Source organism: Garra rufa, chromosome 25, assembly GCF_049309525.1.
Source record: "Garra rufa chromosome 25, GarRuf1.0, whole genome shotgun sequence".
NCBI lineage: Eukaryota > Metazoa > Chordata > Actinopteri > Cypriniformes > Cyprinidae > Garra > Garra rufa.
Window position 1 is genome coordinate 5,991,509 of NC_133385.1, and position 21,685 is coordinate 6,013,193.

At 34.5% G+C, this 21,685-nt stretch overlaps 1 protein-coding gene across 1 annotated transcript in view; it reads right to left on the minus strand.

The window, feature by feature from the left end:
- wnt7bb (wingless-type MMTV integration site family, member 7Bb) overlaps positions 1-19,485 on the minus strand; it is a 66,407-nt gene extending 46,922 nt beyond the window's left edge. Inside the window, exon 1 of the mRNA XM_073831513.1 lies at positions 19,154-19,485. Within this exon, the coding sequence (XP_073687614.1) occupies positions 19,154-19,485 (332 nt within the window). The remainder of the gene's footprint in view (positions 1-19,153) is intronic.
- Positions 19,486-21,685: the final 2,200 nt, after the last annotated feature.

Consider the following 21,685-nt stretch of genomic DNA (forward strand, 5'->3'; position numbering starts at 1 on the left):
ACTTCATAAACGTATCAATTTCATTGAAACTATATTTGATCAAATTGAGTTGGCCCAACTCAATTACATTTCATTGCATGAATTTGTTTTTTATGAGTTGGGGTCACACATATTTATTGGATGGAAATCCTGCCCTCAATTAAATTGAGTTCATCCAATGACTTATTTTTTTGAGTGCAGGTGAATAGGGTAAAAAAAATTAACTAATAGTTATCACTTTATTTACCCAGTTGATTGATTACATTGATAATTGCACACATTTTTTGTATTGCAAGTTTTCTAAAATGTCAGGTTTAAATATGCAAATGAGGCATTATTTCATGAAATATGCGCTAATTTGCATACATTTCTAGTACAAAAATCTAAACACTGGATGAAGTCAGTTTCAAAATTCTTGTTTAATTTTTTTGACATACTAGAGTCAAAAGTTTTTACAGAGGGGATTTTGGATATCTCATTTCGTTACGACATAATTCAGAAAAAAACTTGGAACAGACAGGAAACACTATATTTTCACCATTTTTTTTTTTTTTTTTTTTTGAGGAATAAAATGTTGTATAAAATAAAGCAAACTATATATGAACAAATCCCTCTGTAAAAACCTTCAGGATATAGACCGGAATAAGAAAGTAAAGTTTGGTGTGTGTGTAAGTGCTACTGAAGTGGAGATTTATGGTTCAGTGTAGGAGAAAAAACTCATTTTTGAGAAAACTGCCTTTAAAAATACGCATTGTAATTGAAAATCTATTGACACAAATAGATAAAGTGCTATAAAAGAAAATATTTTTTTCTTTGTTTTCTTTCCACTAGTCTAAAAAAACACTTTATGAAAAACCAAAAGCCCAAAATCTCAAACTTGATAGATGCATAAAAAACAGCGTTTTTGTCTCCAGTGTTTCCCCTTAAACATACACCAGATTTAAGCGGTTAAGTGCTTTTTGTACAGTCATTACTTCTAACAATAACAACTTCATGAAAGATCTCTATATATGATCACTAATTGAAATGGGTGAACATTGTACATTTCCCAATGCATTTTATTGCTTGACAAATGAGATTCATCTACAGTAGTGCAGAATGTAGAAGTAAAAAGAGATCTGGCCAATACACAGGATAGAATATATTAGAATATAACAGAGAATGAATAAAATACATAACTGAACAGTAATGCATAAAAAGAATAAAACTTAATAGACCAGAACAGCATAACTGAACATGGCATAAAATACAAGTAAGCAGAATGCAACTAAACTAAACTAAAAATAAAAGTATTGAACAGTGAAGAGGCCATTGCAAAACTGTAATATATAGAATAGAATCGAATGGAATAACTGTAGAGTAGAATAGAACCAAAACAAAGAGTAGAAAAGAAAAACAAATGTAAATGAATTAAACAGAATAGAAATGAATAAGCCAGAGAATAGAACTAAACAGACCAGAACGGCATACCTAAACATGTCATAAAAGTCAACAAAACAGAATAGAATTGAATAGAAGTTAACAGTCAGACACATTTCTGTTTTAAAAACAGAATTAACAAGATAGAATACAATAGAATAGACCAACACATAACTCTAAAGCAGAACAGAACCAAAACAAAGAGTAGAAAATAAAAACATAACTAAATGTAAACAAATTAAATAGAATAGAAATGAATAAACCAGAACAAAACGTGTAGGTGAGTAGAATATGAATTAATAAAACAGAACAAAATTAAACACAAGTAAATAGACCAACGCATACCTGCAATAAAAATAGAATCAACAAGATAGAATACAATAGAATAGACCGAGACATAAATGTAGAGCAGAATATAGCAAAACAAATAGAATAGAAAAGAAATACATGAACATGAAATAATAAAACAGAATAGAACTGAACAGGATGGCATACCTAAATGTGTCATAGAATAGAAATTAACAAAACAGAATAGAATTGAACAGAAGTGAAGAGGCCAATGCAAAACTGTAATAAAGAACAGAATAGAATAGCAGTAGAGCAGAATAGAACCAAAACAAAGAGTAGAAAAGAAAAACAAATGTAAATGAATAAACCAGAACAGCATTAAGAGAATAGAACTAAACAGACCAGAACGGCATACCTAAACATGTCATAGAAGTGAACAAAACAGAATAGAATTGAACAGAAGTGAACAGGCTGACACATTTCTGTTTTAACAACAGAATCAACAAGATAGAATACAATAGAATAGACTAACACATAACTGTACAGCAGAATAGAACCAAAACAAAGAGTAAAAAAGAAAAACATAACTAAATATAAATTAATTAAATAGAACAGAAATGAATAAACCAGAACAAAACTCAGCATGAAGGTGAGTAGAATATAAATGAATAAAACAGAACAAAATTAAACACAAGTAAATAGGCCAACGCATACCTGTAATAAAAATAGAATCAACAAGATAGAATACAATAGCATAGACCGAGACATGAATGTAGAGCAGAATATAGCAAAACAAATAGAATAGAAAAGAAATACATGAACATAAAAGAATAAAACAGAATAGAACTTAACAGGATGGCATACCTAAATGTGTCATAGAATAGAAATGAACAAAACAGAATAGAATTGAACAGAAGTGAAGTGCAAAACTGTAATAAAGAATAGAATAGAATAGAATAGAATAGAATAACTGTAGAGCAGAATAGAACCAAAAGAGAGTAGAAAAGAAAAACAGAATATAAATGAATAAACCAGAACAGCATTACTCAACATGATATAGAATATATGAGTAGAATATAAATGAACAAAACAGAATAGAAAGAATATAATAGAATAGAACTGAACAGATCAGAACGGCATACCTAAACATGTCATAGAAGTGAACAAAACAGAACAGAAGTGAACAGGCTGACACATTTCTGTTTTAAAAACAGAATCAACAAGATAGAATACAATAGAATAGACCAAAACATAAAGCTGAAGAGAACCAAAACAAAGAGTTGAAAATTAAAACATAACTAAATGTGAAATAATAACACACCTGTAATAAAAATAGAATCAACAAGATAGAATTCAATAGAACAGACCAGAATGTGGCAAAACAAATAGAATAGAAAATAAATACATAACTGAATATTAAAGAATGAAATAGAACAGAACTGAGCAGGATGGCATACCTAAATGTGTCATAGAATAGAACTGAACAAAACAGAATAGAATTGAACAGAAGTGAAAAGAATATAATAATTCATGACACAACTGTAGAGCAGAATTCAACCAAAACAATGAGTAGAGAAGAAAAGCATAACAAAATGTAAATGAATTAAATGGAATAGAAATGAATAAAACAAAAGTCAGCATAATATAAAATAAAGGTGAGTAGAATATAAATTAGTAAAATAGGCCAACCCATACCTGTAAAAAATAGAATCAACAAGATAGAATTCAATAGAATAGACCAAGACAAAACAAAAATGGCAAAACAAATAGAACAGAAAAAATATGGCTAAATATGAAAGATAAAAATAGAATAGAACTGAATAGGATGGCATACCTAAATGTGTCATAGAATAGAATTGAACAGAAGTGAAGAGGCCAATGCATAACTATAATAAAGAATAGAATAATCCAAGACACAGCTGTAGAGCGGAATAAAACTAAAACAAAGAGTAGAAAAGAAAAACATAACTAAATGTAAATGAATTAAATAGAATAGAAATGAATAAACCAGAACAAAACTCATGATATAGAATAAAGGTGAGTAGAATATAAGTTAACAAAATAGAACAAAATTCTAAGACAAAAAACATAAGTTAATAGGCCATCACACACCTGTAATAAAAATAGAATCAACAAGATAGAATTCAATAGAACAGACCAAGACATAAATGTAGAGCAGAATGTGGCAAAACAAATAGAATAGAAAATAAATACATAACTGAATATTAAAGAATAAAATAGAATAGAACTGAGCAGGACGGCATACCTAAATGTGTCATAGAATAGAAATGAACAAAACAGAATAGAATTGAACAGAAGTGAAAAGGCCAATGCATAACTATAATAAAGTATAAAATAGAATATAATAATTCATGACACAACTGTAGAGCAGAATTCAACCAAAACAATGAGTAGAGAAGAAAAACATAACAAAATGTAAATGAATTAAATGGAATAGAAATGAATAAAACAAAAGTCAGCATAATATAAAATAAAGGTGAGTAGAATATAAATTAGTAAAATAGGCCAACCCATACCTGTAAAAAAATAGAATCAACAAGATAGAATTCAATAGAATAGACCAAGACAAAACAAAAATGGCAAAACAAATAGAACAGAAAAAATATGGCTAAATATGAAAGATAAAAATAGAATAGAACTGAATAGGACGGCATACCTAAATGTGTCATAGAATAGAATTGAACAGAAGTGAAGAGGCCAATGCATAACTATAATAAAGAATAGAATAATCCAAGACACAACTGTAGAGCGGAATAAAACTAAAACAAAGAGTAGAAAAGAAAAACATAACTAAAATGTAAGTGAATTAAATAGAATAGAAATGAATAAACCAGAACAAAACTCATGATATAGAATAAAGGTGAGTAGAATATAAGTTAACAAAATAGAACAAAATTCTAAGACAAAAAACATAAGTTAATAGGCCATCACACACCTGTAATAAAAATAGAATCAACAAGATAGAATTCAATAGAATAGACCATGACATAAATGTAGAGCAGAATGTGGCAAAACAAATAGAATAGAAAATAAATACATAACTGAATATTAAAGAATAAAATAGAACAGAATTGAACATAGAACATAGAATATAAAGTAAGCACAATATAATGTGATCAAAACAGAATAGAATTGAACAGAATTGTTAAGGTTAATGCATAACTGTAATAAAGAACAGAATCAACAGAATAGAATAGAATAGAATAGAATAGAATAGAATAGAATAGTCCACGACTGTAGACCAGAATAGAACTAAATGTAAAGGAATACATTTGAACATAAATGAATAAACTAGAACAGCATAACTCAACATGATATAGAATATATGTGAGTGGAATACAAATTAACAAAACAGAATAGAATAGAATAGATATAGACCAAGTGTACATAAATGTAGAGCAGAATAATGGAAATCAAATAGAATAGAAAAGAAAAACATGCCTAAATATGAAAGAATAAAATAGAATAGAACTGAACATACCATATTGGCAAACTAAACATTTCATAGAATAGAACTGAACAAAACAGAATAGAATTGAACAGGCCAATACATAACTGTTATAAATAACAGAATAGAATAGAATAAAATAATCCAAGACATAACTGTAGAGCAGAATAAAACAAAAATAAAAACAACTGAACGTAAATGAATAAAATAGAAAGGAATAAACCAGAACAGCATAACTCAAAATTATATAGAATAAAAATGAGTAGAATATAAATGAACAAAACAACAGAATTGAAAAGAAGTGAAGGTCGAACACGTATCTGTTTTAAAAACAGAATCAACAAGATAGAATAGACCAAGACATAAATGTAGAGCAGAATAAGGCAAAAACAAATAGAATATAAAAGAAAAACATGACTAGCCATAAAAGAATAGAATAGAATAGAACTGAACCAGACGAGAATGGCATACTTAAACATATCATGAAATAAAAAGTGATAGAATGGAACTGAACTGAACAAAACAGAACAGAAGTGAATAGGCCAAACGCATAACTGTACTATGGGATATAATCAATAGAATAGAATAGGTCATATCTACATAGTAGAATAGGGTGTAACCAAATAACATAACTGAACAAAAATGAATAGAATAAAATTGGATAGACCAGAACATAATAACTGAACATGACATAATTGAACAAAACTGATCAGAATAGAACTGACCAACATAGAACAGAAGTGAATAGGCCAATTCATGGCTGTAAAATGGAATAGAATCAAAAGAATAAGATAGAACAGAATGGAATAGAATAAAATAAAGTCTTATATGTGGCGCGGAACAATAGGAAGGAAAAACAACTGAACTTGAATTAACAGAATATAATTGAACAGAAGAGAACTCTTGACTGTAATATGGAAGAAAAAAAAATCAATAGAGCACAATAGAATAGAATAAAATAAAGTCATACATGTAGAGCAGAAGAAAACAAAAAAATTGAATTGGAAAGAAAAACTGAATTAATAAAATAGAATCGATCTGAACAGACCAGAACAGCATAACTGTCAGGACATAGAATAAAAGTAAGAAGAATGTAACTAAACAAAATAGAACAGAAGTGAACAGAAGTGTACAGCCCAATGCATAACTGTAACATGGAACATAATCAACAGGACGGAATAGAATTGAACAGACCAACTGTAGAGCAGCATAGATTAGAAACAAAAAGAGCAGATAAGAAAACTCTAACTGAATGTGAAGAAATAAAATAGAATAAAATAGAACTGAATAGACCAAAACAGCGTGACTAAACATGACATAGAATAAAAGTGAGTAGAATATAAACACACAGAATAGAATACAACAGAAGTGAATAGGCCTTTGTATAACTGTAATATAGAAGATAATCAACAGGACAGAATAGAATTATATAGATATAAGATAAATAATTGTAGAACAGACAAGAAAACCATAACTGAATGTGAATAAATAAAATAGAATAGAATTGAACAGAGCAAAACAGAATGACTGAACATGACACAGAATAAAAGTGAGCAGAATATAAATGCAGAATAGAATACAACAGAAGTGAATAGGCCAACTAAAAATTTTATTTTAGAATAAACTCAATAGGATAGAATAAAATAGACCAACACACACATTTAGTGTAAATCTTAAAATGAGTATAGAACTGAACAGACCAGAACAACATAACTTAACACGAACAGAATAGAATAGATTTTAACAAAAGTGAAATAGGCATAACTGTAATATTGAATAGAATAATCCAGACATAACTGTAGAACAGGATAATACAACAACAAATAGAATAGAAAAGAAAACAATGAATGAGGGAAAATAGAATAGAATTGAAAGGACCAGAACATCATAACTGAACAGAATGTAGAATAGAATTGACCAGGCCAAAAACTGGACAGAATAGAATTGAACAGACCAAAAACCGGACAGAATAGAATTGGACAGGCCAAAGCATAACTGTAAAACAGAATAGAACGCATAGCAGAAGAGAACAGAATAAAACAGAACTGAATAGAAAACAAGAGTGCAATATACCCAACAGAACAGAACAATGTGTTACTGGTTATAAAGATCATATTTTTCATGCCCCTTTTTTGATTCAACTCATATTTTCATGCAACTGTGACCACACAAAGTGGGTCATGTTCCAAACGCACACATCTCTGTCATCATACGGCTTCTCGTGTTGATACAGCCCTCGACAGCGCTCTTAATATGCGCGCTGAGTATTTTCGGCACTCTGTGTTTGCACAAAGCCGCGCGGCTAAACAAGCGGGCTCCTATGTTTACGAGCATTGAACCCGTTCAGATATGTGCCTTTCAAACATGTCAGAGACGAGGGCCGTAAAAACTGGGCAAGACGCATGCCAACTTTGAAGAGTGACGTCACCGGCTGCCGAGGACTGCACCGCAAGCGGGGCGAGTTGCAACAAGCAATGCGTGTGTCAGCAAAAACGGCACGCAGGGGTGGACGGCCAGTGTCGCTGCTGGGAGAATGGCTGCGACTTATGGATTCCCCCTCAAAATAGATCAAACGGCGCGGAACAAAGACGCGGAATGTTCATTGGAAATCGGATACGGCCGGTTCGCTTCTTTTCTGGTTGTGTTTCCATGTCCACAAAGGCTTAAGAATTACTCTTAAATACAAAACCACATGTGGGACGCAGTCGAGGGACCCCTCTCTCACTCTGTGTTTAAGAAACATCTCTTGTTTCTGCATATAATGGAGTCGCGAGGGGCGAGCAGCTAAAAGTGTATGTTTATTTAAACCCTTCAGAGAACACAAACTAACACTTGACCACACGTTAATATAGCGGCGCGATGCAGCGCCTCCAAAGCCATCCAAACCAGTGTGTTTGGGCATTAGGTGAGCCGCTATGAGGGCTATGAAGTTCTACTGCCAAATCCGTAGATCTGTTCCAAACCTAGTGAGCTGCCTACCTAGAGAGCATCATAGAGGCACTATAAAACAGATTCTAAAAGCAACATTCCCTTTTTACATCTATAGTAATCCCAGTGAGTTAAATATTGTTTGTAAATATGCTAAATTATAGAAATAAATAGCTTTTTTTCAGCAAGGAAGCATTACATTGATCAAAAGCGAAGTTACAAAAGAGTAGAAAATGCAGTTCTGGCACAATGGTTTCCAACACTGATGATAATCAGAAATGTTTCTTGAGCATATTAGAATGATTTCTGAAGGACTGGAGTAATGATGTTGAAAATTCAGCTTTGATCACAGGAATAAATTACATTTTACAATACATTCACATGGGAAACAGCTCTTTTAAATTGAAATAATATTTCGCTGTTTTTACTTAATTTTAATCAAATAAATTCAGCTTTGGTGAGCAGAAGAGACTTCTACCAAAAACACGTAAAAAACTTTAAATCTGATTTCCTTTTTTGGTTATTAAATATCAAAATGTATCATTAAAATAGTTTAATCACATTAACAAGATACAAAACATCTTAGAAACTGTTTAGCAACACCTTGACAACCACATAAGCTACAAAATAGTGCATAACAATACCCTTGCAACCACATAATGAGCAACAAAACATTTAAAAACACCTTAGTAACTGCATAGCAACACCCTGACAACAGTACAAAACATTAAAAAACTTGTCAACTTCATAGAAACAACCTGGCAACCACGTAAAGAACAAAAAAAAATAAAAACACCTTAGTAACTGCATAGAAACACTCAGCTACAAAACATGCCTTTGCACCTCCATAACAACATCCTGCTATAAAACATTCAAAACATGTTAGCAATTGCATAGCATTACATAATGAGCAACACCCTGACAACCACATAAGCTTCAAAACATTAAAAAAAAAACTTGTCAACTGCATAGCAATGCCCTGGCAACCACACAATAAGCTACTAAACTTTCAAAAACACCTTAGAAACTGCATAGCAACACCCTGACAACCACATAAGTGACAAAACATTACAAATTCTTGTCAACTGCATAGCAAGACCCTGGCAACCACATAATGAACTACAAAGACTACCCAATACCTTAGCAACTGCATAGAAACACACTGGCAGCCACATAATGAGCTACAAAACATTCAAAACACCTTAAGTTACAGCACAGCAACACCCTGGCTACAAAACTGGACTACAAAACCTACAAAATACCTTAGCAACTCTATATAAACACTAGAGGTCGACCGATCTATCGGTTTTGCCGATTAATCGGCACCGATAGTTGATTGGCCGAACTATCGGTCATCGGCAAAAAACCCTGCCGATAGTTTTTCCGGGTTGCGTTCCCTTGCTGAAGCGCTCATGCTCCGCTGTCTTAGAGTAGAGGTTAAGCCCCAGACCAATGTTTAATGTCAGGATTGTTATCATATATTTGTATTGACTTATAGTCATATTTTTAGCCAGCAAAGTTGTAGATTTAAAGACCTGATGTGAGAAAGCAAACCGTGTTCATTCAGCCGACAGAATCCTGCCGTCACAGCGTGCCATAGTTTTACGTAACATCATATAACATCATCTGTCCAAAATCATTGTTAATAATGTCTTTATGCTTCATAAAGAACTATAATTCATGTTTTAGCCTTTTCTTCAGGCCCGTAAAGCATAGGCTTGCATCTTGTTACGCACTTTATTTTACAATGCCATTTTCCTGTTCTTGTTTGATTTTAATAAGTGATCAACAAAAATATATATTAAAAATTAAGATAAAAATTATACAAAACGAAATTCGTTTAAGGAGGGATTTTCCACAAATAAAAACGAACGAAGTGGTCAAAAATTGTGTCTTAACCTCTCCAATTCTCCCGGCGTATTTCGTCCAATTAATACACGCCCGACATTTACAAATAACACAAACTTCTTTCGTAATTAATATATTAAACTGAAACAAAACACAAACAAATAATATTTAAACATAAATGTAAAACAGAAAAGAGACTGTTTCTGAAATGGCTGCAATTAACGATATAGATCGCACTTTCTCTTTCCGTTCAATCTGTCTAGAGACTAACCTTTGCTGTTTTTTTTTTTTTATCTTTCTGGAGGTAAACATTTGCCCGATTGGTGATTAAATAAACTGTTTTAGATTTCTGCTTGAACTACACGCGACGCGTCTTGTGTGTGTGTGTGTGTGTGTGTGTGTGCGTGAGAGAGAGAGAGAGAGAGAGATATACCTGGCTGCGAGTTGTCCGCGCAATGCAGCGCTGCACTTTTGTCCGGTTGAGCTTGTGTTTTTCCCGCACATGGCACGTGTGCGCGCCAGAAACGCGGCATGCTTCGTTGCACAGAATTTGCACTTTGAGCTACGTGTGCATTGTTTGACATTGTGAGCTTTCAATCGCATTGTTTTACTTTAGATATGCCTTCATTTCTGCTGTTTGTAATGCAGTACTATAACATGCACTAAACTCGCGCACTGACAGACTTTCACTTTCTCTTTGTGTTTGTTCGTCTTAAAAAGCTTGTTTGCAGATGAGGTTAAATGCACATGGATTTTCGAATACTTTCGATGTACACGCAGTCAGTTATGTTCTCAGAGCAGGACAAAACATCTGATACATCGAAATAAATATGTGCATTTGTTTGAATGCAGCCGGTTAAAGCAGCGACGGTCTGTGATCTCATCAGTAATAATCAAATGAAAAAAAATAAAAACTACTTTCTGTAAACTTGCCGACACTTAAAGAACGCTTATTTTAAATAAGTAAATGTCTTTAAAAAGTAGCCTGCTTATATAATAAAAAAAATTAAGTAAATTTTGCACAAATGGTTATATTTAGTTGATATTGAAAATCGTAATTAAATTGAATCTTAATTTTAAGATGTCAAATATGAACAAAAAGCATAGAACCTGCAATTTTACATATTGTTAAAATGTAAAGATGACAATGAGCCCATTTGTAACATCAACTAAGATTAATGAAAGCTGTAGAATAGAAGTGTTGTTCCTTGTTAGAGTGTGTTAATTTCAACATTTACTGATATTTTGTTAACATTAATGGACTATGAAATAACTTTAATGATCAATATATAATAAATAATATTTTTTTCATGTACAAAGTATGGTTTAGTATTAAAAAAAAATAAAATAGTAAATCACTATTTTAAATGCTGTTCAGTATCCATTTTCAAAAACTATCGGTTAATTAATCGGTATCGGCCAGTGTGGTCCAACCTAGCTATCGGTATCGGTAAAAACCAATATCGGTCGACCTCTAATAAACACCCTGGCAGCCACATAATGAGCTGCAAAACATTTAATAACACCTTAGAAACTGCATAGCAACACCCTGCTACAAAACATTCAAAATGCCTTTAGCAACTGCATAGCAACACCCTGGCAACCACACAACGAGCTACAAAACATTCAAAACACCTTAATAACTGCATAGAAACACCCTGGCAACCATACAACAAGTTACAAAACATAAAAAAACACCTTAGTCAGTGCATAACACTGCAGTTATTTAGGTGTTTTGAATGTTTTGTAGCATAGCAATATCCTGCTACAAAACATTTTAAACACCCTAGCAACTGCATAGCAACACCCTGGCAACCACATTGTGAACTACAAAACCTACAAAATACCTTAGCAACTGCATAGAAACATCCTGGCAGCCACATAATGAGCAAAAAAATATTAAAACACTTTAGCAACTGCATAGCAACACCCTGGCAACCACACCAAAAGCTACAAAACATTAAAAACACCTTAGTAAGTGCAGAGCAGCACTGCTACAAAACATTCAAAGCACCTTAGTAACTGCATTGCAATATACTGCTACAAAACAAATCAAAACACTGTAGCAACTCCATAGAAACACCCTGGCAACCATAGAACAAGTTACAAAACATAAAAAATTACTAATTTGTGCATTGCAACACTGCTACAAAACATTCAAAACACCTTAGTAACTGCATAGCAATATCCTGCTACAAAACATTTTAAACACCCTAGCAACTGCATAACAACACCCTGGCAACCACATTATAAACTACTAAATCTGCAAAATACCTTAGCAACTGCATAGAAACACCCTGGCAGCCACATAATGAGCTATAAACATTAAAACACTTTAGCAGCTGCATAGCAACACCCTGGCAACCACATTATAAACTACTAAACCTACAAAATACCTTAGCAACTACATAGAAACACCCTGGCAGCCACATAATGAGCTATAAAACATTAAAAATGCCTTTAGCAACTGCATAGCAACACCCTGGCAACCACACAACGAGCTACAAAACATTCAAAACACCTTAATAACTGCATAGAAACACCCTGGCAACCATACAACAAGTTACAAAACATAAAAAAACACCTTAGTCAGTGCATAACACTGCAGTTATTTAGGTGTTTTGAATGTTTTGTAGCATAGCAATATCCTGCTACAAAACATTTTAAACACCCTAGCAACTGCATAGCAACACCCTGGCAACCACATTGTGAACTACAAAACCTACAAAATACCTTAGCAACTGCATAGAAACATCCTGGCAGCCACATAATGAGCAAAAAAATATTAAAACACTTTAGCAACTGCATAGCAACACCCTGGCAACCACACCAAAAGCTACAAAACATTAAAAACACCTTAGTAAGTGCAGAGCAGCACTGCTACAAAACATTCAAAGCACCTTAGTAACTGCATTGCAATATACTGCTACAAAACAAATCAAAACACTGTAGCAACTCCATAGAAACACCCTGGCAACCATAGAACAAGTTACAAAACATAAAAAATTACTAATTTGTGCATTGCAACACTGCTACAAAACATTCAAAACACCTTAGTAACTGCATAGCAATATCCTGCTACAAAACATTTTAAACACCCTAGCAACTGCATAACAACACCCTGGCAACCACATTATAAACTACTAAATCTGCAAAATACCTTAGCAACTGCATAGAAACACCCTGGCAGCCACATAATGAGCTATAAACATTAAAACACTTTAGCAGCTGCATAGCAACACCCTGGCAACCACATTATAAACTACTAAACCTACAAAATACCTTAGCAACTACATAGAAACACCCTGGCAGCCACATAATGAGCTATAAAACATTAAAACACTTTAGCAGCTGCATAGATACACCCTGGCAACCACACAACAAGCTACAAAACATTAAACACACCTTAGAAAGTGCATATCAGCACTGCTACAAAATGTTCAAAGCACCTTAGTAACTGCATAGCAATATCCTGCAATAAAACAAATCAAAACACTGTAGCAACTACATAGAAACACCCTGGCAACCACACAACAAGTTACAAAACATTACAAATTACAAATTTGTGCATAGCAACACTACTACAAAACATTTAAAACACCTTAGTAACTGCATAGCAATATCCTGCTACAAAACATTTTAAACACCCTAGCAACTGCATAGCAACATCCTGCCAACCACATTATGAACTACTAAACCTACAAAATACCTTAGCAACTACATATAAACACCCTGGCAGCCACATAATAAGCTATAAAACATTAAAACACATTAGCAACTGCATAGCAACACCCTGGTAACAACACAAGAAGCTACAAAACATTCAAAACACCTTAGTAAGTGCATAGCTGCACTGCTACAAAACGTTCAAAGCACCTTAGTAACTGCATAGCAATATCCTGCTACAAAACAAATCAAAACAATGTTGCTACTGCATAGAAATACCCTGGCAACCATACAACAAGTTACAAAACATTAACAATTACAAATTTGAGCTTAGCAACACTGCTACAAAACACTCAAAATACCTTAGTAACTGCATAGCAATATCCTGCTACAAAACATTTTAAACACCCTAGCAACTGCATAGAAACACCCAGGTAACCACATTATAAACTATTAACCTACAAAATACCTTAGCAACTACATAGAAACAGCCTGGCAGCCACATAATAAGCTATAAAACATTTAAACATTTTAGCAACTGCATAGCAACACCCTGGCAACCACACAACAAGCTACAAAACATAAAAAATACCTTAGTACGTGCATAGCAGCACTGCTACAAAACATTCAAAGCACCTTAGTAACTGCATAGCAATATCCTGCTACTAAACATTTTAAACACCCTAGCAACCGCATACCAACACCATAGCAACCACATTATTAACTACAAAACCTACACAATACCTTAGCAACTGTGTACAAACACCCTGGCAGCCACGTAATGAGCTATAAAACATTAAACACTTTAGCAACTGCATAGCAACACCCTGGTAACCACACAACAAGCTACAAATCATTTAAAACACCTTAGTACGTGCATAGCAGCACTGCTACAAAACATTCAAAGCACCTTAGTAACTGCATAGCAATATCCTGCTACTAAACATTTTAAACACCCTAGCAACTGCATAGCAACACCCTGGCAACCACATTTTAAAACTACTAAACCTACAAAATACCTTAGCAACTACATAGAAACACCCTGGCAGCCACGTAATGAGCTATAAAACATTAAAACACTTTAGCCCTGCATAGCAACACCCTGGTAACCACACAACAAGCTACAAATCATTTAAAACACCTTAGTAAGTGCATAGCAGCACTGCTACAAAACGTTCAAAGCACCTTAGTAACTGCATAGCAATATCCTGCTACTAAACATTTTAAACACCCTAGCAACTGCATAGCAACACCCTGGCAACCACATTATAAACTACTAAACCTACAAAATACCGTAGCAACTACATAGAAACACCCTGGCAGCCAAGTAATGAGCTAAAACATTAAAACACTTTAGCAACTTCATAGCAACACCCTGGCAACCACACAACAAGCTACACAACATTAAAAACACCTTAGTAACTGCATAGAAACACCCTGGCAGCCACATAATGAGCTAGAAAACATTCAATACACCCTAGTTACTATATAGCAGCACCCTGGCAATTAACTAGAACATCCCAGCATTGTGACAAGTTTTCCTTGGCAAATAAATGAATGAATTAATATATAGATATAAAAATACATAATGTATATGTATATAAAATGTGTGTGTGTGTTTTGCGTGAGTGTTTTGCATGACGAGACTACAGGATTTGCAGAACTAATCATATGATATAGTCATCACATAGTTTCATCTGCAAATGTTTTTTTCCCATAGCTACATAAATCAGATTGTGGGCCACAGAACATGCTGCTCTAGAAACAAATGAAACACTCCACCCTCTTTTCTTTAATTTATTTGGCTTTCATTTAAAACCTCTTATTATGGCTGTCCTGCTCATCCACAGTCATAAAGCACCAACTGACGTTGTTTCTGGTTAAACAAGTGATGTCTTCGGCTAAACAAGTTGAATATAGACCGGATCCTTCAGAGCAGGTTATTGTGATGTAAAACGCAAAGAGGTGAGGAAAGAAAAGACACAGAGCGAGATTTAATATCTCAATTTAATTCGATCAGACATCGGTAACAGCGAGTTTTTGCTCAAATCTTCTGCTCCTCAGATAATTCACATGAGGGAAAAAGAACTCAAACTAAAAAAATCTCAATATGATTTCTCATCATACACTTTTTCATAACCCAAACAAAGGATCTGAGCATTTTTAGACAGTCGGTTAACTCAAAAATCAACATTAAGATCCACATCAACGTCAGTCTGTTTTAACACACAAACTCTAACCTTATAGCTGCATTTTTAAAGACTTCTTAATTAGTCCTCAAGTTTACAGGTAATGCAAAATGTTTTATCCTTCAAGTAACTCCTACGAAACACGCATGGTGTTTTCCCATTTGAAAATAACCATGTTTTCACAGACCGACCCTACATTTAAATAGCCCCGAATGTAAGTTTAATTGTGGTCCATATAAAATATGACAAAATAAATCAGTTCTGTCTCACGAGGAAGATTTCAAACATGAGTAGGATTTCCTGGTAAATGAGGAATAAATAATCCACAGGATGAGTAAATGCACTCTACTTTTAAACACAAGAAAATAAATGTTCCCTGTGCGCTTGGCTCCAGCTATCACCCAGTCCATTCTACTTAAAACAAATCCTGCTAAAACAAACTCTTAACTACCAACATGGACGAAGTGGCACCGGAAAACTCTCAAACCTCAGACTGTACATCTCTGAGCATTGAGAAAAAGAGAAAATGTGACTTTTATGGCCGTCTAAAACTGCAATTTATTAAAACTATGTCTCTTTCAGAACAGCAGAGCATGTTTCATACTAATGGGGCATGGTGGATTGATGTTTTTCTCGAAATAAGTTGTTTTTATCATGTGGGATTGAACAGTGTTATTGCTATTATGGGTTTCTGTTTGAAAATACACTGCAGAACTTGAATGTCTGAAATTTGGAAAGAACTGTTTTACTTTACATTTTCATTTTAAGTAAGAAACCATTTATGTAAAGGTTTAAGAAGTTTTCATTGTAACTTAAACATAATCGTCTATAGTGTCAAAAACCAAATTTTCCTTATAAATCTTGTTCAGATGAAGTAGATTCACCCTAATTCCTTACTTCCTAAAAACTCAAACGTTCCCATAAATATTAAGCAACCACATACTTCCTTTAAAAAGCCATTAATTCCCCAAAATGTATCAAATTTGCAGCGTGGCGAATAAAGGTGGTTTAAAACGCGAAAGCAAACAACGGTGTCATTTGCGATGTGCAAACCAATGCTATAGATAGACTTGCCCACTTAAACGCCAGCAAAAACCCACATCTATTTTAAAAATTGAGTTTGGGGTCTCCAGCTGCTAAATTAGGACCTTGGTCTGGAGGTCATTTGACGAAGAGACACAACAAAGGTTTTGGACGAAATTATTAAGAAAATAATTTCACAGACCAGCTTGGAGACCAAACGCATCGCTGTCAGTCAAACGTGCTGTGCAAAAGTTCACTTGGACAAGATGCAAATAATTCAAACTAATGAACTACATGGACTGGGGCTTGGGAAGGGCATAATCTCAGTTACACAAATACGTGTTTTCTCTAGCAGTGCATTTTTAGATAAATAGTTGCCTGTTCAAGTATTAAAATTCACATTTTCATAAAATGTAGAATTCATTTTTTCGGTCTCTGCAGGCCAAATGCACATATGTTAACTTCTAGATTTATGTGCTTTCAATATATATTTTTTTGTGCTTTAAAACCTTATTCGGATCAATATGCATCAAACTGTACAATTGCTTTAGGCTTTGTGTCTGCGCAGAAATAAACATTCAGTAAATATTCAGTGTGACAACTAGCCCCAGTGTCCCCTTCTTCATTAGTATTATTGTAATCAAATGCATTTACATGCAAAACACACTAAGAGCAGGTGAAGGTTGAACTGAAAAACTGTCTGTCTATAAAACCAAAGCAGCTCATAATTGAACACACACACACACACACACAACTTTATATACGAATCTTACTGAACTTCTCTGCCACTCAGTGGCCAAATGAAATTCTCTTCTATTCAGCTTCAACCCTGAACACTTACATTTACCAACCCGAACCAGATTTGCACTTTAATACCCTCTTCTACACTTTAACAAGTAGAATTTTTTGCTTGCCGTTACTTCAAAGAGATATGTCTATCTATCCTGAACCTAAAACTGATTACGATGATTAAGCAGTATTCAGAATAAACCAGCACATATTTCATAGTCACCTGACAAAACATTCTTTACATTCTAAGTTCACGGACTTGCCTTTAAAGTTTCAGAATTACATGAGAATATAATAAACATCTAAGAGAATTCGGTGAAATGAGTTAAAAGCGAATCTCGCATTTTAACACAAGTTCCTAAGTGTCTCATTAACACCACCAACAGCATCATTCATTAAGCTTATCTAAATCAAATATTAACTACCGTATTTACTCAACGCGTCACAGGTTCATTGAGAAAAACCAGTCCAGGTGCAGAAATCCCCTTTGGATCAATGCTAAACGTTAATGTTTTATTAATACATCCTCGAACGCAGTCAGTCAAAGGTTTAGACACGTCTATTCACTCTTCATTCTGACAATTTTAACATAATAGTAAAGTGATGAAAACGTTAAAAATGTAAGTCTGGTGGAAGAATGATGTAGTGATCCATATATGCTATGCAAATGAAATCTATTGTTTTTATTGAGATTTATGTACCATCTGAAAGCTGAATAAATAAGATTTCTATTGATGTATGGTTTTGTTAGGTTAGGATAGGTCAATATTTGGCCAAGATACAATTATTTGAAAATCTAAAATCTCTCTGAGAAATCGCCTTAGAAATGCATATTACAAATCAAAAAGTTTGGATATATTTACAGTAGGACATTTACAAAATATTTTCATGGAACATGATATTTACTTAATACCCTAATTATGTTTGGCACAAATAAATCTATAATTTTAACCCATACAATGTATTTTTGGTTATTGCTACAAATATACCAGCACTACTTTAGGCTGGTTTCGTGGTCCAGGGTCACATATTTGAGCTTCTTCTTTGTCTAGATTCCAGCTTCAGACGTTCATCAACCAAATTCACAGTTTAAAAAAATCCTGAAGGATTCACATACTAACACAGCAAACAACTCTAAAGAATCCTATCATGCATTTGCTTAAAAGTTTCAAACACAAAACACATAATTCCCAACAGAGCTATGGCAATTCCCAGTTAAACAGGACATTAAGAATTTGGAATCATCCAATGGGCTCTTAAATTAGTTCCATATAATGATAGAAATTCCAATAGGAACCCTTTGGGACATTGTGGAGGATGTGGGATGTTTGATCCCATGCATGCTAGACACTTGTTAGGTGAGTTTCCATCACCTGTCCAGATATTACACTCCAAAACATTCATTTAAATGTTCCTTTCGCACAGCGATTGATATAAAGGCTCGCTATAAACATGTATAGCCACTGTGAGAAAGAAATCTAGTCAAGTGCGTCCAAACTTAAGACTTGCATCGCACGTACATGAAATCAACAGATTTAGACGTTTATAAACTTACAGGTAGCTCCCGCTGGTGAGGATGAGGAAGATCTGCGGATAATAGACAGACAGCAGCACACTGCGCGACGAGAAGAGGATCATAGTGACATACAGACGCTTTTCCGACGGACTGAGAGAAAGAAACACGTTTAGTTCCAGTTGCGCGTCCGTGATGTTCGTGAACGGAGCTTCTTTTAGGCTGCGCGTAACTCCCAGACGCGTGTGTGTGCGAAGGAGACACGCTGTGTCATCGCGCGGTTCGTTCAGTCGGAGCGGGCTGATGGGTTTTTGGGGGATTTGGGGATGGAAACAGAAGTGGCTCTCTCCTCTCCGGAGACTCCGGGCTGCCATTGGGCAGAGGACGGCACCATCACACCACCATCCGCCCACTTTTGGATAGAGGGGCCACTAGGGGCCAGCGCGTCCGTGCCCGCTGGAGAGGTAACCCACGATCAAGTCAGCTTCACATATTGTCACAGAGCTCCCAACATGTATGTATTCTACTTAAAATGTTCGTTTCGTTTAGTTTTAATCAGTTCCTGGGCTCCATTTTATAACGGAATTTTCTGTGGCGAGCTAAGTTTCGGCGCGAATCTCTTGGGGTTCGTCTCGCCTCACGCAAAGCTGTGTTTTACCGCCAAAACCTCATTTAAACACTTTCAAACGAAAATATTACTCTGTTGAGATGTGAAAATCGATATTTGTGTGAGAAACAACGACAATAAGAGTGTTTTATCAATATTTTATTCAATAATGATCCTGAGGGCGAGCGTTCGAGCGGTTGCTATGGTTACCCATTAATCTTAAGTGAAAATAGCTTCCTGACTAACTTTTTTATGGTTACTCAGCTATAAAACGGTGTTAAATGGCAATACTTATGTGTGACCCTGGAGATTTAACTAAGCTTTCCATCGATGTATGGTTTGTTAGAATAGGACAATATTTGGCCGAGAAAATCTAAAATCTGAGGGTGGAAAAAAATCGCCTTTAGAGTTGTCAAAATTAAGTTCTTAGCGATGTATATTACTAATCAAAAATTGAGTTTTGATATATTTTCGGTAGCAGATGTACAAAATATCTTTATAGAGCATGATCTTTACTTAATATCCTAATGATATTTGGATACTTTTGACCCATTCAATGTATTTTTGGCTATTGCTACAAACCCTCTTTGGTATCTACTAAACAGTCTTAATGGCCTGGTTTCACAGACAGGTTTTAGGTTAAGTCAGGATTAGGCCATAATTCAATTAGGATATTTAAGTTGTTTTTAGAAATATGCTTTAGATAAAAACATTACTGGTCTGCATCTTGAGATAAAACATTGAATCTGACATATTTTAAGATCAGCCAGTGCAAGTTTCTTTGAGTTTAAACAGCCCAGACATGCATTTTAGTCTGGGACTAGGCTTTGTCTATGAAACCGGTGGAATAAGTTTTTTTCAAAAAAATGTTCTTCATAGGTTTTAAATTGAACATTAAGGAACTTTTTAGAAGATAAAAAAACCAAAGACGCTTGTCCAAACGATAACCCATAAATCTGTAGGCCAGCTTTATTAATGCGCTGAGTGAAATGCAGTGCTTGTACCTGCATGTCATCGTAGTGAAAGAGAGTCAAGGGGGTATAGTGACAGATATCAAGCCTCGGGGGTGACAAAACAGGTTTGACCTGACGAGACCCCACATTATCTAGAGATCTCGAAGCATGCTTTCAGTCATACGAGGTCTTGTGAGGCACCTTGTGTCTTCTGAAGATTGCACGATTAATCTCGGACGCTTGCAAAAAGGAGGAAAAAAGTGACTCATGAGGTGGTTTTCGATTTTATAAGTTGCTCTAAGCTGTATAATCACCTGTTTCGGATAAATAACAGCGGCATGAATGGATTTCCACTTCAAAAGGTGGATAAGCTATGATCTGTTTGTGCATGCAAAGGCATACGCAGATCTAGATATGATATCCTAATTCCATTTTGCACTGCTGAGAGTGTCGTTTCTCAACTGGCAGCGCATATGCGCAGGCATAAAAACAAATAAACGAGAGCAAGGAGTTAAATATATCAAGTAAATCATGAATAGACTAGATGACAGGCGACCCTCTCTTGGAATACGAACAAATCCCTCAAGAATTCAGGTGAGGTCTTGCAAAACTGGAGGGTGAAGGAATGTGGAAATACAACTCGGCATGCTGTTATTACTGAGGGTACAGAGAGGTGAAAGCAAGGGGAAAAACCACAGCGTGGATCTTCCTTTAAACTAGTTTACTAAGAAAAACATGGAGCAAATGCAGTGGAAAATCGCTGTAACCTTAAACTCAGGCTTTAAACCATCAGAGAGCAGGTGTACAGATCTGAATAGCACTTTTAGTGCATACTAATCAATTGCATGTATTTATAAACGTAATAAATGCAATACAAACTTTTAGATTGGAAAGTGAGCCAACATAAGCTAGATGTAACAAAAAACGTGTGACATTTTGACCTTTAAAATGAACTGAAAGGGTTAGTTTTTTTGTAGTAGTACAAATATTAGTTGATTAGTAAACAAGAAGTTG